The sequence below is a fragment of the Nycticebus coucang genome, chromosome 6 (assembly GCF_027406575.1).
Source record: "Nycticebus coucang isolate mNycCou1 chromosome 6, mNycCou1.pri, whole genome shotgun sequence".
Taxonomy (NCBI): Eukaryota; Metazoa; Chordata; class Mammalia; order Primates; family Lorisidae; genus Nycticebus; species Nycticebus coucang.
In genome coordinates this window covers 105,757,493-105,781,630 of record NC_069785.1, presented here as the reverse complement: position 1 = coordinate 105,781,630, position 24,138 = coordinate 105,757,493, and the positions used below count along the sequence as shown (strand labels likewise).

Sequence of the window (24,138 nt, the reverse complement as noted above, 5' to 3'; positions counted from 1 at the left end):
GCTCATTTCTGCCATATCATTTATTCCCATATTCATAGAGCGGAACAGGCATAATCTGTTTTGCAGCCTATGAATCTGAAGCTCAGAGAAGTCAAGCCATTTGTTGAAGTCCATGCAGGTGGAAAGCAGACGAGTCAGGAGAACATACCTTTCCAGGGCACCCAGTGTCACCCAGGCCCTGGGCTTGGCACTGGGATGCAGAGATGGAAAGGGCAAGGTCCTTACCTTGGGGAACCTGATGGCAGATGAGACTCAGCTCCCTGACTTAGAAGCAAGACACTCTCAGCTCCACACAGCCACAGTGGGGTTGCTGGGTCCCTTTAGTGTTTGTTAGTAGGGCCAGAGCAGGGGTGGTCTCCCTTCTCCCTGGGATGCTCACCCTGGGGTGGGGTAGGTCGGGGCCCCAAGCCTGGCCCTCAGAGGTGATGGGCTTGGCTGAGGCTAACAGAATTTTTAACAGAAATTTCCTAACAGAATTTTCTTCCCATCCAGCCCTGCCCAGTGGAGAAGCAAATGGCTCCTTGCCACCCTATGTCTTATAATTCCCCTGCAATCTCACCCCTGCTGCAAACCAGGAAGACCCTCCAGGCCTAACTCAGCCATCAGAGACCTCTGGCCTCAAGTTATGACACTCAGCTCTCCAGCCTCAGACCAGGAGCTGCAGAAAGCGTGTGGCAGGCTGCCTGGAGGCTTCCTTCCCTCCCTTCCTGACATCCCCATGAGTTACTGCCCACCCGTACCCTGCTATAGTCTGGTCATCACTGTTTTAGGTGAGGCCCCACCTTGCTCCTGGGCTACTGCCCCAGGCTCCTAACAAGTGCCCTGCTTCTGCTGTTCTCCCTGGAGATTCTTCCTAGACTTTGAGTGACCAGCAGGTTGGAATTCCAGGGGAATGGCCAGCTGGTGGAGCAGCAGGCATTGGAGCCCTTAGGGCAAGCATGAACCAGAGCCTTAACCAGGCTGCAAAAGCTGAGGTGAGCTCTGTGGAAATGTGCAGAGTGGCCTCAGGCCCTGGGCCAGAGAGGCCACAGCCCAGACCATCATAGGAGCTCAGGTGAAGGGGAAGGGGAAACATTCATTTGTTGTCGTCTAAAATGCTATGTTAACCAGTTTGATGTAAACATTCCAAATGGTATATAAAATCACATTGTACCCCGCCTCCCCCCCAAAACATGTGGGAATATGAACCACCACTTATTAATGAACGTCTGATTATTAAGGCCATTCTTTAATGTCAAAAGGAAATAAAATTCCCTCCAAATTGAGTCTCTTTTTCTTTTTAACCCTGTGCGGGAACTAAGTTTAAACTAACACATCTCTGTCCCTTTTTCCTTAGGGCCTGAAGGTGAAGGGGAAACCGGAGGGCCTCCTGGGCCCCAGGCTTGGTGCTAGGTTCTTAGGACACACAACCTGGCTAGAGATGCAAGCACCCTAGGAGTTAAGTATATTATCCCCATTTAGTGGGAGAAGTGAAAGTAAGATACAGAGGCTTACCATGGCCACCTGACTGGAAAAGGTATAACTGATGCCACAAGCAGGGGCTGCTCTTGCCTAAGGGGGACATTTTCTGCCCCAGGAGGCCCAGGCTGGAACCTAAGTGCCTCAAATGACTGTGTGCACTCTGTCCCTTTGTGCTTGTAAAGCATCCCCCTGACATTGGGTTTATGCAACCATGTTGCCCAAATGACTAGTGGAAAGTGTTCACAAAGGCAAAGTAAACTTCTACCCAGCAATTCTGAGTCATTACAAATTCTGACTTTGGGCAGCAGAATGAATGAGACTTTGCTCTGTGTGAGAATTGGTAGAGATGGGGAGAGAGAGTGAGATAGATGGGGGTGTGGGGGAGAAGAACACCCAGACACAGAGACACAGGGACAGAGCAGATTCCACCAGGAAAGACTGAGAGGGAGGGCACCAGGGAGGGGAGAAAGGGCACGCTCCAGGCTGCCAGGAGATGCTACAATAAAGACACCCAATGAAACTGTCAGATCCCCCAACCTACGTGCAGAAAAGTCTAAAAACCACCAGTGGTGTGGGGAAAGGAGGCCACTATGATCTGGAGAGGCCCAGCTATGTGCCTGTCCCATGTGGGCACCGTTCGTGTGTTCCTGCGGGAGCCTGTCCACCATGGAGGTAGGTGGCATGGCCTCGCTTCACAAGGGGGCAGAAGCCTGGGGTGAGATGCACTGTCTGTGGGATGAGGGCTCACTGAGGGGTAACAGGGGAAAGTAGCTTTTGGCTAGAGAAAGGGGGGCAGTGGAAAGGGAGTCTGAGCTGCCATCAGCTCTGCAGGTGACCCAGAGTGTGGCTTGGGGCAAGTGGGTCTCTGTCATGTTTTAGATGACAAATGAAAGGTGTAGATGCCATTGTGTTATCTGGGAAATGCTGTTGTTGGTACTCTGTGCCACCCTGTCATAGGGTGTCCCTGAGTGGTCCAGGGCTGGCACAGTAGCCTGAGAGTAATGCCTCAGGCACCTGCTTGGGAAATGCTTAGGTGGGAACATTCTGCTGAGGTCACATCTGGTTCTGGTTTTGATTGTTTCCTAATGTCCATAGATGTGAGCCTGTGTCTGTGATGTGCTTGTGTGTCCTGTTGATATAATGAGACACTGGAGATGGAGAACACACAGAAGTCTCAAGGTTGGAGGAGTCGGCTTCATGGCCTAATTCCAGATAAGGAGCCCACATTCCACCCAGCCCCCACCTGGGCAGCTCCTTCTGGTTGGGACAGAGCATAATAAAGGAAAAAGGGATAGAGATGTGTTAGTTTAGATTTAATTCCTGTACAGGGTTAAAAAGAAAAGGAGATTCAATTTGGAGGAATTTTATTTCCTTTTGAGATTAAAGAATGGCCTTAATAATCAGACGTTAATTAATAAGTGGTGGTTCATATTCCCACGTATTTTAGATGACAACAAATGAAAGATGTAGATGGCACTGGATGCTATCTGGGAGATGCTGTCATTGGTGCTCTATGCTAGCTGTACGACTGCACAAGTTGCTTAATGGCTCTCACCTCAGCTCATTCATCTATCTAGAAGATGGGCAAAAGAAGTGTGCCTTCCTTACAAGGCTGCAGGGCTCAAATGAGATCATGCTGGTGCCCAACAGCACGCAAGCATGTCTACTATACTTTAAATTTGACTAATTTGATTAAACCTTTATAACTTTCTACTCACAGGCTTGGTTGGACAGGACAGCTAAGCCTAGTGTAACACACCAACAGGTGATTTTCTGGTTGTATGTTCTGCTGTGGGTTTGGGGTAAGGCTGTGGTTATTGACCAGGCCCTGACGCATTGAGAAATGTGGGGCAAGGTTTGGGACAATATCAAAGAGAGTTGCAAAGTTGTCAAGGATCTGAATGCCCATATTGCAGGTGATTGGTGGTTGCTCCAGAGCAAGGGGCTCAGAATGTCCCTCGTCCTCTGTTGGTCACCACCTACCAGGCTGCGGATGCAAGGCAGAGAGCTGCTGGCCTGGACTTGCTAGAGCCCAAGGCTGTGCTTTCAGTTGTGGCTCTCAGGACCCAGAGCAAGGCTCCCATCCCTGCACCCTCAACAGGGAGCAGGACTGCCTCTGGCTTGGATGGGCCAAAGTTCTATAAATAGTTAGCCTCTTGGCTCTTTGAGCCTGAAGAGGCATCATTTCCCCTTCCCTGTCCTTTCCATTTCTCTCCATCTCCATCCCCTTTGTGCTCACTATACCCTGTTTTCCTCCTCTCTTGGTGTCTCTGTTCCTTTCTCCTCTCTACCCCGTCCCCAGGTCTCCCCTTCCCACTTCTTGCAGCTTCTTTCCACATGGCAGGTGATGTCACCTGGCCAGGGTTGCATGAGCTGCAAAGGCAGCCCCCTCGTTGAGGCTCCTTCCTTCCACACCCCCCCAGACGTCTGAATATGTGTCCTCCAACTCTGATGCTTGCTACCCTTTTACTACGATCCTCTCCAGCTGGTTCAGGTTTTATTGCTGTTGGTGCAGTAGGGTCTGTGAATGTCCATGAGCTTAGGGAGAGGGAGAAAGAAGAGCCACTGGTCTGCTTTGGTTCCAAGGCCCAGGTTCCAAAGCTGTGGTGGGGCCAGCCCAGCTTACTGGAGCTCTGAGGTTGCCGTGGAGAACTGAAGTTTTACATTGCTGGCAATTGCCTGGAGACCTTAAGGGATCGTGGTCTGGAACAGTTAGGGTGTTCCAGGGGGCCCATGATAAACAATAATCTTAATATCAATTTCTCTCAGGGGAGAATAGTGACCCTGGACAGCACCAGAGCTCTTGAGACAGTCTCACAACCCCAGCCGGTGTCAGAACAGAGTTCGAATTGACCCGTGGCACCCCTGAAAGCTGAACCAGACTTGGGCTTCCCTAGAAAGACTGGGTAGAGGCCAGAGATGGGCCCTCCAGAGCTGGAAACCAAACTCAGAGTGGGGGCTGCTACGCTGCTGTGATGACCTGGGGACTACAACTCGGGCATCCCCAGAAATGCTGAGACCAACCACAACTACCTTGAAGCTTCTCAGAGTCTGAAGGACTCACTTAGAATGACACCTGGGTCTCAGTGTGACCTGGAAGAGGACAGGACATGGGCCACACCTGCCACAACTATATGACCACAAGATATATAGTTCAGGCTGGCTCTAGTTCCCCCAAAGAGCCAGTTGCCCTTGAAAGAAGCTATGGGTTTTTCAGTGTGATTCCCCTGTACATTTTGGAAATATTTTCTCCCACTCTGTAGGCTGTCAATTCACTCTATTATTTATTTATTTATTTATTTATTTTTATTAAATCATAACTGTATACATTGATATGATCATGGGGCATCATAAACTCGCTTCATAAACCGTTTGACACATTTTTATCACAGTGGTTAACATAGCCTTTCCGGCGTTATCTCAGTTACTGTGCCAAAACATTTACATTCTACATTTACCAAGTTTCGCAAATACCCCTGTAATATGCACCACAGGTGAATTCACTCTATTATTATTTCTCTTGTTATATAGAGCTTTTTAATTTAACTGAACATATAGTACAGAACATCGCTCTGCAGAACAGTAGCTTGTTCTCTGGTCAGCTCGAGGGACCCTAGAACTCTCTGATGCACACAGAGCCACAGCGAGCCCCTTGGGGCCCTGGGTGGGATCAGGACTCCCACACTCCATATGATCAGGATACAGGATAACCTCAGGAACCAACCTGGGCCTCCACCAGGAATCCAAGTTTCAATACTGAATATTCACAGGCCTAACTGGAGTTGCTGGAACCGATCCAGTATCACCCCCAACCCCTCACCAGATTGCCAGCATCCTGGCCAGGGGAATCACACTGATAAACCCACAGCTTCCTTCAAGGGTGACTGGCCCCTTTGGGGAAATAGAGCCAAGTTAGAGTAGATTGGTGTGAGGGGCAAACCTCTAGACTGGCCTGGGCTCCCCAAACTACCCCACCAGGGACAACGGTCAAAAGTGAGGCTGGAAGTTTGCCATGGGAAGTGTGGGGACGGGCAGCCAGTCGGCAGTATTATCAGAGGCTATCAGGAGACCAGAAGCCACAAGAGTCAGGATCATAAGCAGATAAGAAGGGCCACGAAAAAGGAGATGTGCAGAGTGAGTATGTGGGGTGGTGGTGGTGGGGTGGGGTGGGAAGGGCACAGCAGGCAGCAGAGATAGCAGAGCACCCAGGGCTGTGCTAGCAGACATGTGTGCCAGGCCACACTCACGGCAGGATGCTGGAGGCGACAACCCTGGCTTTGGCTGCAGGTGGTAGAGTGACTAGGTACAAGACTGGCTCATCCTAGGGCAGCTGAGGGTTCTAAGTCTCCCCAGTTACATTTGCTAAGTGTGTCACTGCACTGTGGCTCTCGTCCTTCCAACCCTTACTGTTGCAACAATCCTTAAAACCACTGGGGCAGTGGCACCCAGGTCCCTCCCTTAGTGCTAGTTATGGATGAGGGTTCGTGGGCTCTGGCCCAGACCCCCCACATTGTCTAACAAGCCCTCCAGGTGGCTCTGCCGCAGCCCCAGCGTAGGAAACATTCCTTAAGACAAACCACCACTACCTACAATAAAACCATATGTGGGCCAGCTGTGTCCAGTCTCGCTGGGGTGACCTTGCCTCCCAATTCCAGGTGTCCCCTCCAAATCCCCTGAGATCCCCAGGTCCCATCAGGACTTCTGAAGCAGGACACCTAGGTGGTCCCCAAATGCTGCCTGACGTGGTACCTTATCACACTCCAGAGGCACAAGCACAGTGGGCTCTGCACAGGGCTGCAGGGCAGTCTCAGCCCTGCCTGGTTGTGAGGACAATATCAGCACCTTATGTGGCTTCATCCGGGTGGGATACCCAGGCTCACCAACACACCTGGAATGTGCAGTGGCTATGTGGAAAGACCCTTATCATGGCCCTAACTAGCCTGCATAGGCCAACTCAGAGCCACACTGGAGCCTCGTCCGGCATCTGGGGCTCACAGAGCCCTAGTGTGGCCTGACTGCAGCTGTGAGCAGAGCAGAGCTCCATTCAGGGACTCCCTTGAAATGTAGCTGGCACGGAAAGCACCAGTGGGCTGCAGCTGACTTGGTGAACTATTCCCGGAGCCCTGGCAGAGCTGCAGAGATGGGCCATGAACCTTGCCTGGGCCTCCACAGAGACCCAAGGTGGACCTGGAGCTTCCCTAAAACTGAAGAAATGGATAAGCTGATTTGGGCTCCATGTATCTGGAAACACTGAGAATCAAAATCAGTAGCAGAGCCTGGGCTACCTCGCAGGCCTCACCAGGTGCTGGGACCCAGCCTGGGCTGCTGGAGGCTTCTCAGGCTTGCTGAGCTTCTCTAGGCCAGGAGTCGACAGCCCTGACCGTGCACTGGGGTGTGGCATTGCATCCTCAGGTGAGTCTAACAGGCAGTCCTTCCCGAGAACCACTCACTGGGCTAGACTGTCACCTGGGGCCTCAGCAAGTGAAACCATACCTGTGCCCTGCCAGGCTCATAGGAAAGGAGTCAGAAATCATCTGGGGGGCTGTGTGAGCCCCAGAGTCACATTTGGTCCTTATCTTGGTTGGAGGGAATGTTTTGTAACCAAGTCTATGGCCTCAGCTGGGCTGGAGGGTCCCAGGGTCGGGCTCATGCCTGACCCCAACATGCCTTGTCTTCTTCCCTTTAGCTGACCTGGTTGCAGAAGGCTCCTGCTGCCCAATGTCAATGTGGGGTTGGACCTAGCTCCTTCCTGTCTTAGTTTGAGCCTTTGTTTCTGAAGTCCCTGGTGCCAGCATCAAAATAAACCTCCATTACTAGGGTCAGCTGAGGACCTAAGCCTTTGGAATTGGGGGTGGGGCCGGTGGGGTGCTTGGCCTCTCCCTTGCCTCCCGCTTCTCTCAACTCTCCTTTGCAGTCTCTGCATAAAGCACAGATGCTGGCCACCTGCTGGTGGTAGGCTTGATCAGCCATCCTGGTTTGCAGGGGCTAAGGAGTTTCTTGGGGGCATGGCATGTTCAGTGTTAAAACCAGGACGGTCCCAAGGACAGTTGGCTGGTCCACAGGTGGATGGAGCAGGTGGCAGTGTTCCACCTGGGCCTGGCTGTGGTGCTCAGACTGTGGGACTCTGGGCAGCCCCTTCGTCACTTCCAGCACCAAGTTTCTTACTGGCAGACAGAGCCGGCAATGACTTCTGCCTTGGCCAACTCTACATAAGTGGTGTTAGCTGTGGAAAATAAAGTTCTCACACTTTTTACCCCACCTGCATGATCCCTCATTCACGAGTTCAGCCAGTGTTTACTCAGCCCCCACTATAAGCCAGATGTACCTATGGCTCTCAGTGACAACATGACTGGCCATGCAAGTGCTTTCAGAAAGGCCCAGGTGCCCCTCCTAATCAGTGGGCTGCCACACAGCCCCATCCTGATGTGTGAAAGCCGTTCTCAACTGTATGGCAATGACACTCTGATTGTCTATCTTGCTGCAGCCCAGAGTCTCAGTGCAGGCTGCATGTTAGCAATATCTGGGAACTTAAAGAGGTACTCCTGCTTGGCCCCCTCACTGCTGCTAAAGTGGGGTTGGAGCTGTGGCGCTGGCCTTTGAAAAGCCCCCAGCTGGTTCTCTTGCACCTAGCACTGGGAACATCCAAAGCAGGAGCAAACTTCAACCCTGGAAACTGGCCTTGTCCCCTGCCCCGTGTGCCCTCTCCCAGACCCACTATCCTGGATGCAGCTGCCTGGAGTGACAGTAGACACCTGTCCCAGGCAGGAGTTATCCATCTGGGGGCTCCTGGGAGCAGGAGAGGACACGGAGAGACTAGACCACTGAGCCATGTGTGCTGAACTCTAAGTACAGAGACCAAGAAGAAAGCAGAAGGGGCTCAGAGGAAGTGCAGATAGGATCCCATGGGACCAGAGGAGAGAGGCAAGGCCTGACAGGGAGGTTTCTGGTCCCAGCCATGGAGATCTGTGTGCATCTTTTCTCCCTGGAGTCCATTATTAGTCTAAGATGGTCCCCTCTTTTGCTCAAAGTGCTCTGAGTGGGCTCCTGTTCCTTTCAAAGAAAGGACGCCTGACTATCCTTGGAACCTTGGCTGGGTCACGCAGAGCCCTTGCTTACTGAATGGGTGACTGAATATATTTGTCACCAATGCCCAGGAGCTGAGCTTATTAATTGCTTAACAGCAAAAGCCACCAAGAGAGCAGAGCTGAACTTGCCACTTAGGCATGGGCAGTGGAGCTGGCTGGGAGGGTTAGGGGCCCAGCTTTCTGTGAGAGCCATCTGCTGCTCTGCGGGGAGAGCCAGAGGGTGCTGAGCAGTCCCACAGTGAGGGAACCTTCTCTGGAATTTATTTCTCCTTGGAACCCTCTTGTTTTCGCATTTTGGGAAGATCTATAATTCTATAATACTGGTGTTCTAAGAAGTCCACATTGGGGTCCCCAGGTTGTGGCACCTGTTAACGCTTGGGGGCGTCAGTCTGGGGCTCAAATTTGCCCTTCATCATTTAGCCTTGGAGCCTTTAACATGACACTTCCCTTCTATGGATAGTTTCCTCTTTCACAAAGGGGAGCAGTGCCACAAGGTTGTTTTGACAGATGATATTTGTGTGAAAGCTCCTGGTTTCTGAAAAGGCTTGAGAATGGTTTTTAAACCACTTGACTAATTTGCAAGGTCACATGATGGGTCTGATCAGCCTACCAGTGGTAGATCCCTGGAAAGCACACGTGTTCATATACACGCACGTACGCCTGAGCACACAGGACCCAGCCTTGGGCCTGAGGATCGCTGTGGCTGTGCCAAGATCAATGGATTATCATGAATTAGCATTTGTGGTCTCCTTTCCATCATCTTCAGTTTTTATTTCTTTCTTATTCTCTGTGTACAACTGGCCACCAGTTTCTGTCTGGATTTCCTCCTTAGTATCCCTGGAATCTGCACCTTCCCCAGCCTCACTACCATGCCCTGCTTCAGGCTTTCTTGTCACCCACCTGGGCCATTGCAGAGCTCCCTGTGGTCTACCTGACCCTGTGTTCCCCCCACCCCCCACAGTTCACCCAGCCTTTTGGGAATTCAGGCTATCTGGCCTCTGCTCACTGCCTTCTCCAAGGGGCCAGGGAGGGATGCAGTTGCTCTTGGGCACCCCCACCCCTTATTAAGTTCCACTCTGATGCTCTGGTCAGGCAGGGCCAGCCTCTTCACTACTGGGTCCTGGCTCCTTCCTCTAAGTTGACCTTGGGCTGGTGTGCCACCTGGCTTCATGTCTCTGCCAGATCCTGCTTGATGGCCTTGTGCAGAGAAAGCTGTGCTAGTAGGAGCCTGGTGTGTGTGTGTATGTACGTGTGTGTGTGTGTGTGTGTGTGTGTACATGCCCTGGCCCAGAGTTCAAGCCCTTCCTTCCCTCAATTTGGGGACATCCCATGTCCTCAGCTTCCCTTTCCACCTCCCAGTATTAGGATCCTAGGGAAGCTATTCTTGTCCCTTGCCCTTGCAGGCTGCTCGAAGAGCATGTTCTGGCCTTTCTCTGGCTTCCACAATGCAGTGCATGTCATCACCACTAGTGCCTCCCAGCTCTGGTCACGCCACCCTTGTGCCAGGAACACAGTGGGAGCTTTACTAGGTACAGTACTTTCCAAATGGGGACTACTCCCCACTCCAGTGGGGCCAGCATCAGCTCCCACACTAATCCAAAAAGGACCCCCTTACCTGCCTACTCACAATGCCCCCACCTCACACTTCATGACCCTCTTCGCAGCTTCAACTGACTTCTTCCTGCCCATCCTGAGTCGAGTTCTCAAGTCTGACCCTTAGAGGACCATGGTGACTGCAATAAAATCTCTGTTTTTTTCTCCTTACTGAGTGCCTGTCTCAGGTCCCTCTCCAGAACCCTGGTCTCCTGTGAGGCCTGAGTTACTTGTCAGCCCAGGACAGAGGCCTGCTGCCACACCTACTGCTGGCCCGTCCTCCTAGCCTGGTCTCCCTGGTAGAGGAGATGGAGTAGGTGGGAGGAGTCCTGGGAAGTGACTGCAACATCAGAGCTCAGAAGCCCTGTGAAAGTCCCTCTCAGAACTAGCCTTGACCTGTCTGTGCCTGGAGCCTGTGTTAGCACAGCTCTCCAAGCTGCTGCCCACAGAATCCAGGTCCTGAGAGCCACAGCCACAGAAGACACAGGTCCTAGTGGCTTTCACACTTGACTGGTCCTACATGGGCATCTTCCAGTCTGTCATGACACCACAGCCAGACTGTCCCTCCCCTTCTCAACAGCCACTTCTCTAACACCTGCTGAATGAAAGCATAAACTGGTCTGAATGATTCTGCCCTTCAGCTTCTGTCAAAGACCTGGCTGGAAATGGCCAATGCACAAAGTTATTAACTGCAGCTCTGTTTGTAATAGCAAAAGACTTTATGAGGTCTGACACTTAAGTTCAAGAACTTGCCACTGTGTGCTTCTGTCGGCAGCACTGTACAAACAGCTTGGTAAGGTTTCCTAACCGTGGTGTGTCAATGTCCCACAGCTGTGTTCATGTAGATATGTGGCCATGTCTTGCTGAGTGGCGTTCATTATTATTATTGAATTCAAGCATGTCAGAGCTTGAATTAGAGCAATAAACAAACATTACACTTCTTTTTATTTTCTTTCTTTCTTTTTTTTTGAGACAAAGTCTCACTATGTCACACTGGGTAGAGTGCTGTGGTGTCACAGCTCACAGCAACCTCCAACTCTTGGGCTTAAGGGATTCTCTTGCCTCAGCCTCCCAAGTAGCTGGGACTACAGGGGCCCCCACAATGCCCAGTTTTTTTTGTTGTTGTTGTAGTTGTTTAGCTGGCCTGGGCCAGGTTTGAACCCTCCACCCTCGGTGTATGTGGCTGGTGCTGTAACCACTGTGCTACGGGTGCCAAGCCACATTACATTTCTTGTTAAACTTGGCAAGAGTGGAAGTGAAATCAGGGACATGTTAGTCCAAGTTTATGGGGATAATGCCATGAAGAAAATAGTAGCATACAATGGATTTCTGAGGGGAGAGAAATGTTTTTCTGAGGGGAGAGAAATCATCACTGATAAAGAAAGGTCAGGGTGGCCAGCAATGAGCAGAACTGACAAAAAATATTGCAAAAATTCTGCAAATTATGTGTCAAAGTCATTGGCTGAATGTGAGAAGCATAGCAGACCTAGTAAACATTGATAGGGAAAAAGGAAAATCTTAATTGAAAGATCTCGGCATGAGAAAGTTGTGTGCAAAAATGGTCCCAAAGGAACTCACTGATGAACAGAGCAAAGGGAAGTTGAAGTCTGCCAATACCTTTTGGATGATGTTTGGGGCCATGTTATCATTGGTAATGAAACATGGGTATACCAATACGACCCTGAAACAAAGTGTCCAAGTGCACAAAGGAATCCAGATAATTCTCTATGACCAAAATATTCCTTCAGTCCAAATCAAGAGTCAAAATTATGCTGCTAATTTTCTTTTTGATAAGAGAGGGATTAGTTAGTATGAATACGTACCACCTGGACACACAGTTAACCAAGTTTAGTATCTGGAAGTGTGAAAAGGCTGTGTGAAAAATTTAGACAAAAACAAGCTGAATTTTTCACCAACAACTCATCATCAACAGCATCATGACAATGCACCAGCTCATGTGGTGCTGTATATGAGGGAGTTTTTAGTCAGTGAACAAATAACTGTATTGGAACACCTTCTCTACTCACCTTATCTGGCCCCAAAGGACTTTTTTTTTTTTTTAAACCCAAAGATAAAGGAAATAGTATTGAAAGGAAGACGTTTTGATGGCCTTTGAGGACATCAAGAGTAGTATGATGATAGCTCTGATGGCCATTCCAGAAAAAGAGTTCCAAAATTGCTTTGAAGGGTAGACTAGGTGCTGGCATCAGTGCACAGCTTTGGGGGAAGTCCTTCAAAGGTGACCATAGTGACATTCAGCACTGATATGTAGCACTTTTTCTAGGACGAGTTCACGAACTTAATTGTCAGGCCTCATAAATTACCCAGAGGCAATTGGCTAAAAAAATGATAGCACATCCACACCATGGAATATTATGGAGCTGTGAAAAGGAATGATGGTCAATATATCCACAAAGAATCATCTCCATAACATAGTGAAAAAAACAGGATGTAGGATATGTTTACAGTACATTACAGTTTTTATACCCATTATCCACACATGCACATATATGGACATATGTTTGTACATATAATCTCTCTAAGAGAATGTAAGAAACTGGTAATAACCTCTGGGGAAGTGAACCGGGTCACTGAAGGAGCACTGTCACTGTATACTTTTTTGTGCCTTTGAATGTTGAGCCATGGAAATGTGTTACCAATTCTAGATGTATTAGCAAATTTAAAGTTTAAAATAAAAAAATGCAATGGCTATTTGAGAAGACCTGGATATTAGTGAGGGTTCAACTAATAACCCATACTCCCTTCTCCAGGTTTCTCCAGCCTGCACCCTGGGCTCTCTGGTCACCAGGACATGCCTCCCTTGGACCCCACCATTCCAGTCTCCTGGAGTGTGGTCTTCACTGAGTATGCTCAGCCTGCCCTGAGAGCCAGCAGAGCTACTAATACAGGCAGGTTGCTATACTGGCAATGACTCCGTCTTTGAGGTCATCATTATTTCCCTGCTGTTTCCCCATGTGCAAGCTTCTGGGACACAAATACTCTTGCCTGAGGAACTAGACTGTGTCATTCCATGAGGCAATGGGTATCCCATACCAGCCTGTTTCTCTTTTTGCCTGGGCTACCAGGAAACTCTCAGATGTAATTAGTTGCCTCTTCTCACCTGTTCCCTCTCCCCGCCCAGTTCCTTGCGGGAACTGACCAGAGGTGAAGGGAACAAGGGTGGCCACCAGTGCAGCAAGAGGTCAGGGATGACCCATTGAGGGAGGGAAGAGGGTGGGAGGGCTGCAGCAGGCTCAGGGCATGGAGAATCTTGGCAGGCTAAGAACACTACATGTGACCAGGTTTTCCCCACTATTAAATATTTTGCTAAGAGGTCAAGAGGCATCTACACAAAGTTAATTATATTTCATCCATACAGTCTGAGGAAAGGTTTGTCTGTCAGTTTTCTTTGAATTTCTACATGGATTTTTGGAATACCAGCTAAAGTTACTGAAAATTCATTCATTCATTCATTCATTCATTTGCTCTTCTAAAACTAGTTTTGAAAGGCTTTTTTTTAAGATCCAGGTTTAGATTTTTCAATTTAAAGAAAATGAAAAGTTCAACTAGGGAATACCTTTTGGAAAGTAATTATCTCATTTTTCAGGGGAAAGAAGTTGCATTAGCCCTGCTAGATAAGTGAAATCTAGTCTTGGAAGTTTAAACTGCCTAATTTAACAACTGAGCTGAGTGTCCTCTGACCTTAGTGATCTAGACCTGGGAGCCCCAATGCAATCTAACCCTGACATTTAGCAGCAAGGCTGTTTGGTGTGTTTGTTGAGCCTGACCTCCCTCCAGCTCAGCTCCACCTGCCAAATGCAGATTATGCCCTTTATACAGAACCACAGGAACTGCAGGGTTACTGCGATAGTTGAATGAAATGACTGTAATCTGAAAAGGTGTTTTATCTGATTCGGTGGCTGGTTTAGAAGATGTGGACACAGGCTGGGTGGGGTGGCGTATGCCTGTAATAAGTGGGAGAATCACTTGAGACCAGGAGTTCGAGCAACATAGTGAGGCTCTATTTTGGTCTCTACAAAAAATTAAAATAAAAAAATTAGCTGGACATAGTGGTACATGTCTGTAGTCCCAGCTACTTAGGAGGGTGAGGCAGGAGGATTGCTTGAGCCCTGGAGTTAGAGGCTGCCGTGAGCTGTGATTGTGCCCCTGAACTCTGGCCAGGGTGGCAAAATGAGACCCTGTCTTAAAGAAAAAATAGAATATGCTGCAGAGAAAACACTTGGGGTTTTCCTGGGATGAGAACTGCTGCCCCAAACTCAGGATGTGGGGGCCCCAGAGGGCAGGGCGGTGTAGTTGCAGGCAGTTGGAGCTGGGACATTTTAACTGCCTAGCACTGTAGTGTGGGCTCTGCAGATGGGCCCCAAGGCTGAGGAGGGAGCAAGAGGGGCTTTAGTGTTCACGGCACTCTCCCAATTCAGGCCTTTGCTACCACTTAGCTCTGCAGCCTCTTCGTAACTGCCTCCTGCTCACTCTCACCTTGCAGTGAACTCTGTGCACAGACTAAGTTTTCTCTCTCACACTCAGAGCCCACTGTTGCCTCCCCACTGGGCCTGGGGAAGGCTGAAGCTCTGAGACTTGGCACACAGGCTTTCAAGGTGGCTGTAGTGTCCCCTGAAACCTGACTGACATGTCATTCTCCTGGTGGAGACTTCCTGATACCCCTTCTGATAGGCTGGGGGAGTGTCCTCACTGGATTCCACAGTCCCCCACCCCTCTGTCCTTTCTTGTGTGCCAGCAGTCATCACACCCCAATGTCATTGTCTGTTTCCCAGTTGTTGGATGGACAGCCCTTCCACAGCAAGCTCTTGTCTTTTGTGCTTTCCTCCCAGGTGAGGCAGTCCTGGGCCTGGCTCCTCAGAGATGCTGGCGAGTCTCTGTTGAGCAAGGCTATCAGTGAAATGTTAATAGTCTTAGGGTGACACTTTGGCCTTTAAAATCCTCTCCTTTGTTAATTCCAGGGAAGCCCAGTGGCCAAAATGTTTCTGTGACATGTTGGTCAAGGATGAGAGATACTGAGCTTAACGAGAGGAGGGAGGTCTGGCAAGAGTCCTGCCCCTCTAGTGTGAGCAGTTTGCCCTGCACACTCCATGAGTCCTCGTCAGACCCACTCGAGCGGCTGCCTCATCCCCTCTTCAGCTAGTCTATGTACACATGAGGATCAGATTTGCATTTGGGAAAGATCACTCTGGTTGCAATAGGTGAATGGATTGGGGGGCACAGTGCACATGGGAGGATAGTAGATGCCACTAGTGAGGTTCTCCTGGGATTTCTGGGACATCTACACTTCCCAGTCCTCTTTGAGATGAAGCCAAGTGACTTGTCTCATCCACTGACCTGTGCTCAGAGCAGATCCCTTCTGGATGGAAGCTTTAAAAGCCATGCAGAGGTCTGCCACATCCCCTCCCCTCAGCAGAGGTGAATGTGGAGGCCAGTATCAGGACAAAGGCTCTCCCAGCCTGGGTCCCCAAGGTAGTAGCAGCCTCCTGCCAAACCGTATAGGACACAGAGCATAGGTAAGAGATAAACCATCATTTTGTTAGTGGAGATTTAGGAGTTGGCTGTCATTCAGCATAACCCAGACTGCCCCGACTGACTCACCTGTTAAGAGGCCGCTGCATGAGTCCTGAGGAGGGATGAAGCAGCCTGGACCTGAGTAGTGCAGAGGAGAGGGACACAGGGGATCCAAGAGAAATTCAGGAGGTAAAACTGACAGGGCTGAGTGATGGTCTGGCTACCAGGGACGGAGGAAGCTCCCGCAAAAGTCACCTGTCCTTTAGCAGGGGCATGCTTGCTCAGCCTCTTGAAGAACTCACAGGTTCTTAGAGCTAACATTTCCATCCTGTCTTTATATCTGGGGCCAGAGATCAGTGTTGACTTGCTTCCTCCCTGCCAGAGACCTGGGTGACTTGAGTCACTGCCTCAGTGAAGGACAGCCTTGTCACAGGGGTGGATGCTGCAGCCACAGAGGCTGTAATCTACTGATCACATCTCCTGTGCTGTGGTAGGACTTCCCCAATGGCATGCAGTCTAACACAGAGATGGGGAAACTGAGACTCAGAGGACTTGAATCCCTTCTCAAGCTAGGAGTTGGCAAAGTGGGGTCTGGAGCCAGGTGGCTGGAAATCCCCAATGCTGCCTCATCGTCCAAGGCAGAGTAACTTCTCAGTAAAGGAGGCTGGAGGCTGGATGTACAGGCTGTTCATTGGAGGGGCCACATGCTCCTTTCTGAGCAGAGGACAGAGAATGGGGGCGTCCATGCCTTCCAGCTGCTCCCTGCACGACAGTCGCCCTCACGGAAATGCTGGGGCGTTGGCAGTGTTCTGGGCCTGCTCCTGTATAAACAGCAGGGAGCTGAATTCTGTTCTTGGCTGTGTGCTTATGGGCACTGCATGCTTGTGGGCACTGGCTCCAGGGTCCCCAGGATTCCAGGGAATCTAGACTGAGGGGTGGGGACACCTGCCTGGTGAGCTTCCTTCCTTTCTGTGCTTGTGGGATCCAGAGTCCCAAGTTCCCAGTCAGGCAGAAACAAAAGCCACCTTCACATAAGTCACCAGTGCAACTGTGACATATTTTTATTCACAGTTAATTCTCTTTTTTTTCCTTCCATGCATCTTGGCAGAGGACAGAAAGAAATAGCAGTCCCCCTGCCAAAGTCTTTATGCTGTGTTTGTGAAAGAAGAGCTCAGGTTTTAGAGTTAGGCAGGCCCTGTTTCACAGGTCAGCTTTTCCAGGCGCTTGCTGTATGACTTTGAACAAGTAACTTAGTGTCTCTGAGCCTCAGTATTATCATCTCAAAAATGGGCAAACAGTGATAGGCTCTCAAGGCTAGTGGGATAATAAAGGAGCACTGTATGTAAAACATGCACTCTGGTGCCTGGTAGGCAGTAAGTGCTCAATAAATGGTGTTTGCTGTTATTTAGAATTTTCAGGCTAGTGGTTTGAAACACCCTGCTCCAATCGTATATTATAATCGTATAATATATGATTATATATCGTAAATCTGCATTCATAGCATGTCAGAGCTGAAGGGCATTTAGTAATAGCTTGTGGCGAAGGTCAAGCTTTTTAAAGCCTTAATAAAGATGAAATCTTAAGTGGAAGCTGAATATATAAGATAGTCAACAATGGGATTGCTCTGATTGATGTGGGATGTGGTCCCAGGGATCATCCAAATGAGGCAGGGATAGGGGTGGTGAACGGCTTGTCCACAGTGACTGTGGGATGGGGGTGGTGAACGGCTTGTCCATAGTGATTGATCAGAGGGAAGGGAGAGGTTCAAACCTGCTTGTGTTGTGCTTTGGGAAATCCTCAGGACCCCACCTCCCTCTGTGAAGCAGGAGGGTGACAGCATCTGCCTGGCAGTGCTGAGAAGCTGAAATCTGAGTATGGACAAGCCACCAAATTCATCTTCCCACTGCTGGCTGGGGGCTCTTGGAGAAGAGTAAACAAAGGCTGACCAGCCAGGCCAGACTGGAAGAGTGTCTGATGCAAGGGCCATGCAAGGCTCTGCCCAGTTGGCACTATCCTCAGCCAGCCCACACGTCCCTTGCTGTGCACCTGGCAGCCACATCACTCCATTCCCAGGGCTCTGGGCAACAGGGAAGCCACCTGCCCAGCATCTGCACATGCCCTTTCCTTCAGTCACACCCACAGCACAAGCCACCCACTTTCCTCCTCGTGGGGCTTCGTGCATGCCCTAATAAGTGTCCTCACCACACCTGGAGAGAGACTAAAGTCCTTTTTTGCCCGCAGGCATCTTGAACTTGACCTCCTGGAGATGGAACTCAGCATCTCCCACTGCTCCCCAGCCTTCTCCTCTTCGGACTCTCCCCTTTCTGCTGGTCATCCCCAGGGTACAAAATATGGAATTAACATACGATATGCCAACAAGTCCAGCTCAGTGAGCATTTCCTGTGCATCCACTGCCCCAGCCAGTGGGGGATTCCCACCTGGGAATCTAAAGACCTGGTTTCTATTCCTTCAGCAACCATCCCTGGCCCTTCAGAGAGAAAAGTGGTGTGCATCTGCTCAGTGGCCTGAAGCAGAAATGTAGATAGGACATCAGGTTTTACCCTGTCTTCTATTACACCCAATGGGACGCAGGTCCTGCCAATTCTCCACCTGTTTCTCTTATATATCACAGACTGTGATAAGTGACAAGAGGCGACTTTTAGGCTAAAACCTGTAGGACAAGAAGGAGCTGGCCACTGGAAGGGTGTGGTAGGTGGGAGACCATTGCAGGCAGAGGGAAGGGAATGGCCACAGCCTCCAGATAAGGAAGAGGAGGCCCCTGCAGGAGTGGGAAGTTTTGGCCTGAGCAGGGTGAGGAAGGAGGAGAAGGAGGAAGGAGGATGATGGGCCTAGAGGTGCCAGCAGAGGGCTGGATCTTGTTGGGTCCTCCAGGTCATGGTCAGAAATTTGACTTTTCTTCTGAAGGCAACAAGAGCCACTGACGCTTTCAGTTCCATGACCTGGTTTGTGCTGTAAAAATCACTCTGGTTACTTGCTGCATGGTGGAGGGGGAAGTGAGAGGGGGGCAATAGAGGATCAAAATGAGGCTATTCAGTGAATCAGGGAGGAAATCCTGGGCTCCTTAACTGAGGCAGGGCAGGGTAGAGGACCAGGCTCTTGGGAGTGGGGGGGAGGCACATGGGGGGAAGAATCCCCAGCACTTGGTGACTTCTTTGGGAAGGAATCTCGAGGAGAGCATCCCCCTCAGCTGTGAGTGCTTTGAAGATAAGCGTTAGGTTTTGCCCCTCTCTGTATGTGCAGGGTCTCACACAATCCCCGCACTGAGGGTCCAGTGTTTTCTGCACAAATAAATGATGTGAGATTTTAGTTTAGTATTGTGTACATACAATCTGTTTCTAATCATCATCCCATTGTCACCAAGCACAAGGGCAAGGAGCAGATATCTCCCTTGGTATAATTGCCAAGCTTCCTTCAACCTCATTTCAACTCTAGGAATATTTAAGGGATGGGGTGGGCACATGAGCACCTCGGATGGTTAACCTGGGGCCCCGCACCTGTGGGGCTAGACCTGGTCTGGAACTGTGGGGCAGCCTTGCTGGCTTTCTGTAAGTACAAGCAACCATTCCAGTCTGAGTTGTTGGCACCAGATGTATGCCAATGACCTAGAGTTCTGTGTCCAAGGGATGCTGCTTTTAGGGCAAGTGTGTTCTCCTACATTCATGCTTGTGTTTTTATGACCAGCTGAGAGGCCAAATGTACTACACCCCAGGAGGGTGTGCGTGGTGGTGACAGAAGCATAGCCTCACAGCAACGAAGCCAGAAGTCTCACTTCTGCCCCTGCCTTGTTGCTGCTGATGAGATAATTTTGCTTCCTCATCTGTAAAATAGGTACACACACAGCCTCAGGGCTCTTGTCGACATGAATCTGCCAGACCAACCAGTCGTGTGTCCTGCAAATTAGGACCAGGAGTGGGGCATCCTCTTATCTCCAGGGAAGGGACTCAATGGGGTGGGGAGCAGGTATTAGGCGCCTCTGGAGTGTCCACCCACATTAGCTTCTGAGGGTCTGGCTGTAGAGATTTGTCTGCCTCTTTTCTGTCTCATATGAGTCAGGAAGAGCCCTCCTGGCTGGGAGGAGTGAAAGGAGTATTGGGGTTCCTTTGGCTGGGTTCTGTACTGAGAAGCTGGGGCTGGAAGCTTTCTTTCAGGGAGCTTGGCATAAGACTAGGAAGAGCCATTGTGGAGTGACTACATATCAAACTAGGGTATAAAGCACCAAGGGCTACCTTTAAGGAAGCAGAATCCAAGCTCTACATCAATGGCACCCTGGCCTTTGGTGTAGGCCAGGACTGAGCAACCAGGGCCCAGGCTTTCAGGGGCATGGGGAGCGTGGCTGTGCTCAATGGGCCTCATGAAGCCTTGGGCAAGCGCTCCTGGGCACTAGGCTGGGTTAGATGCAGCCAGACCAGTCTGGATGCAGCCAGGAGACTGCATCATGTTAGCTTGGGCCTGGGGCTCAGGGCCAAGGCTGGCAGAGCCCTGCACATCCTACTCTCAGAGCATCTGGACAGGGTGAGGCACTCACCCTGAGCTGGGTCTATAGTCTCCATGGGCTCAGGGTCTGTGACAATCAAAGTCTTAGGCTGAGGGCAGTGCAGGGTCCAGCACCCAATTATCCTCAGGGTATAAAATACGGAATTAACATACGATATACCAGTAAGTCCAGCTCAGTGAGCATTTCCTGTGCATCTGCTGTGTGCCTGTCCCAGCTACGGGGGTGTTCCCAGCCAAGACTTGGTTTCTATTCCTTCAGAAACTATCCCTGGCCTTTCAAGGAGGAAGCTTTTTGCTTGGACCTGAGTAAAAACGACATATAGCGAAAGTCTTTGCCAGATACTAGCTAGTCCAGTAAGATGGCAGCTTCTTAAGAGGCTCCTAACCCAGGCACCCTGTCACATACAGGCTGCGAATTAAGTCATCCTGTGGGCCCAAACCTGGTCACAGGCTGGCATGGCACTGGGCCTCTCACACCTGGGTCTAAGAGAAGTGTGGAGCAGACGCTTGTGCCATCCATTTTACTCACAGATTTAGAAAAGAAACAGCTGTGAATGTTTGTAAACAAGTACAGTCCAAAGGAGCAGGATCTGTTTTTCCACTTGCTCTAGAGTCAAACGAAACACATACATAAAGTAGGAGAGGAAGCATGAATCTCTAAAGCAAGTCTGCCTGAGCCTGGCAGCAATAGGCCATTGCTATTCTCAGCCCCATCTTGTTCCCTTGTGAACACACCTGAAGACTTCTGACTGGTGGTATTCTGTGAAATGGTTCTGAGCATGTATGTGCTTGTCCCCAGTTGATCTTGCCCTTCTGTCCCTCCTATGACCCACTGCTAGCATGATTCAATACTTCAGCCAAGAGGTCTGATTTGGAATCAATGTAGGATCGCATTTTCAGGAACATTTTCTTAGACACTGGGTAAATTCTAGGTCTAATTATGCCACTGACTTACTCTTTGGTATTGGAAGCCCCTTCCCTTTGGGGATCCTCCCTCAGTTTCTCAGTCTGTACAATGGGAAGGAGGCCTGTACAATCTCTGAGGTTCCGCTCAACTTTTATACCCAGTGATCAAAATAACCTTGTCTGGGTGTTTATAATTCAGATTCAACTAAGATTTCTCTAGATCCAACTAAAATGTACTGCAAGCATAATTTCATATATGTTATTTAATTTCATGTTCTCAAAATGCCAGAAAGGTCAGTGTTGTTATTTACATTTTGTAGATTCAAAACCCAGGTGCAGAGAAGTTTAGTGAGTTAATTGAAGTCACACAGCCAGGAAGTCATGGAGCTGAGATTCAGTCTCAGGCTTGTCTGTCTTCATGTCCACAGGGCTGAGAACAGACACAGTGTTGCCCAACCTCAACTTGGTTTCTCCCACCCCTCCCTCCTTGTCTGCCCAGAAGCTCAGCTTTGGGTTCTGGTATAAGAGCTGAGGGAAGGAAGGAGCTCTGTCTGGAGCTGGGGCTGCAGGCCACTGGTAGGTAGGTGGACTTTGGCTGGAGGAGGGCAAGTTATCAAGGGCTGGGAGCAGAGTCTCAAGCCTGGTCTGGATCTGGCTCTCCTACCTGAGTCCTCAAGGCTTTGTTTGGGTTTTATGTTTTAAGGAGCTGCCTGCCCCTTGCTATATTCCTGTCTGCCATGGGGCTTGTCATTCCCAGACATCCACTTTCAAAAATTCCTGTCCACACTGCCCAGTAGCTAGAAACCATCTCCTAGCAGCCATGGGCTGCCAGCAAGGAAGAGAGAGATGTGCTAAAGAGACTGAGCTCAAATTTCTGTCCTAACAATTAGAAGGGAGATTTCAAGAAATGCTTATATTTCAACCAATTCAGTCGCCACCCGTCCGCGTCTGCATGCATCAGAGGTTTTTGAGATTTTGGTTGTCTTCTCAGAACCTTGGGGGTGGCCTCAACTCCTGATAGTACGTTGGACAAGTGAATTTCTCTTTCTGGCCCTCAATGTCCCCTGCTGGGCGATAAACAGCTGCTTGGGCCCCATGGATGTCAGCTCCCCACCAGCAGTGACATTTTAGGATTCACTATCACTTTCCCCGAGGTAGGGGGCCGGACTAGATGCCTTTAGAAAGCACGTCAAGCTTAAAGATTGTTCTCTAGCGCTGTTTGGGTGTTCCCCCGGCTGCAGGCGTCCACCCTTCCTCCACGCCAAAGGCTCACCCCTACTTGGAACAGGCCCCCGGCAGCCCCAGGCCTGGCCCTTTAGCCTCTCAGCTCAGGAAATGAGAGCGCAGCGCGACCGCGACTGCGGCGGTGGCGGCGCAGGGGGCGGGGAAGGAAAGGATCGCCCTCTTGCCCCGCTTGCCTCCACCGCAGTGCTGGCCCTAGCCCCTGCGGTCGCATCACAGCGGTTCTTGGATCTCCTGGGTTTGTGGTTCCGGCGAGGGCCGGCTGGGGCCCACCACCTTTGGAGGGTACCGAACCTACCCCTGTGGCCCTGTAGCCCCCCAACTCGGCGCAGCTAGCACGGGCTGCTCTTCGCCCCTCGTGGCGTGGAGGCTCAGACGCCCCCGCCTTGTCCTCCGCCTGCCTAAGCATGGCCAATGACCCCTTCCTGCTCCGGAGCGGTGGGTCTGGAATATAAGGGCTTGCAGACGGGGATGGGGATGAGGAGCACCATTTTGGTCAGGACGTGGGTCTTGTCTCTCTCTGGTCCTTCGTAACACATTTCCCTCCGCATCTCAGTGTCTCGGCCCCTGTTTCCCTGCCTCCTACAGGGTTCACTGGGCAAAGGGCAGCCTCAGCCCACACCTACTCCCCGTCCGCAGTCCCTACCCCTTCTGCCCGCTGCAGGGTCACTGCACGGCTAGGAGCAAGCCACCCTCTTGCTGCGGGCGCCGAGAGCGCCCGGGAGCTGAGAGTAGAGGGGCCAAAGTTCTGGCGCCATCGGGCAGCCGCAGGCCCTGAGCCCTGAGGGCCGTGGTTTGGACGCTAGGAGGTCAAGACGCCGCACTCGCCTCACCTGTTTCTCCAGCGGCTCCTTGGCCGATAGCACAGGCTTGGGGGAGGGCGCGCGGTCGCAGACGCAGCCCTCTAGCAGGTAGAGCCCCGAGGGTCGCGAGCTCGAGTCGCTCTCGAAGTAGAAGAGCAGGTTCTGCAGCAGCGCGAACCACTTGGTTTGCCATTTTGTGTTGTCCGAACTCCGCTTGCTCAGGTAGCCTTTGCGCGTGCCGTCCTTGCGCGCCAACAGTCCGAGGGACGCGACGTGGCCATCGTTCAGCCGGATCCCCTTCTGCATGGTGCTCGGAGGCCAGCGAGACCCCACGCGCTTACATCTTCTCCGCGCGGCACCCGGCAGCCCCCAGTCCGTGCGCGCCGCGCTCTGTCTCTCTGGCGCTGGCTCGCTCCCTCTTGCTCTGCCCTCCCCCCAAATATCTACACTCCGGGACCTGGCGTGGAGCCGGTTCTTCTTGAATCCAGATGTACCATTCCCCGTTGGAACCTCTTCTCTTCTCCGCAGAGCCCTGGGGCCGGGGAGATGCAGCTCGACCCTCCCCCGGCGCCGGACAAACTGAGGGACTGACGATTTGCGCGCTGGCGAGGGGCAGGCGGAGTCATGTGACGCCGATCCCTCGAAGTGCGGGTTTCAGCAGCGCGGACAGGGACACAGGCACGCAGCCCCACCAAGGCTCAGAGCCGCGCGCAGGCTGCACCTTGGCGCCTCCTCCTCCTCCCCAAGACACACACGCACTCGCGCACACACAAATCCTGCCCCCGTCCTCTGGTCTCCCCTTCTTCCTTAGGGTGTTAAAAAGCAAATCATATCAATTTTAGTTTAATCCAGTGGAACCTAGGAGGCTAGCCATCCCGGGAGTTTGCGTCTTTGCTCTGCATCGCGAGTCACAGTAGCCCTGGGGTTAAATCCCAGTTGTCATTTTCTCCTCCAAAGGTTTGCCTCAGTACTTTTATTTTTCTAATCTGAGGTGATGGAGG

At 51.0% G+C, this 24,138-nt stretch overlaps 1 protein-coding gene across 2 annotated transcripts in view; it reads right to left on the bottom strand.

The window, feature by feature from the left end:
• RASGRF1 (Ras protein specific guanine nucleotide releasing factor 1) overlaps positions 1 to 23,917 on the bottom strand; it is a 113,412-nt gene extending 89,495 nt beyond the window's left edge. The window contains exon 1 of one of the 2 annotated variants that reach the window (XM_053594843.1): positions 23,168 to 23,917. In XM_053594843.1, the coding sequence (XP_053450818.1) occupies positions 23,168 to 23,443 (276 nt within the window). In that variant the 5' untranslated portion in view covers positions 23,444 to 23,917. The remainder of the gene's footprint in view (positions 1 to 23,167) is intronic. The other variant, XM_053594842.1, reaches the window with a different exon arrangement.
• Between the last annotated feature and the right edge of the window lie 221 nt (positions 23,918 to 24,138).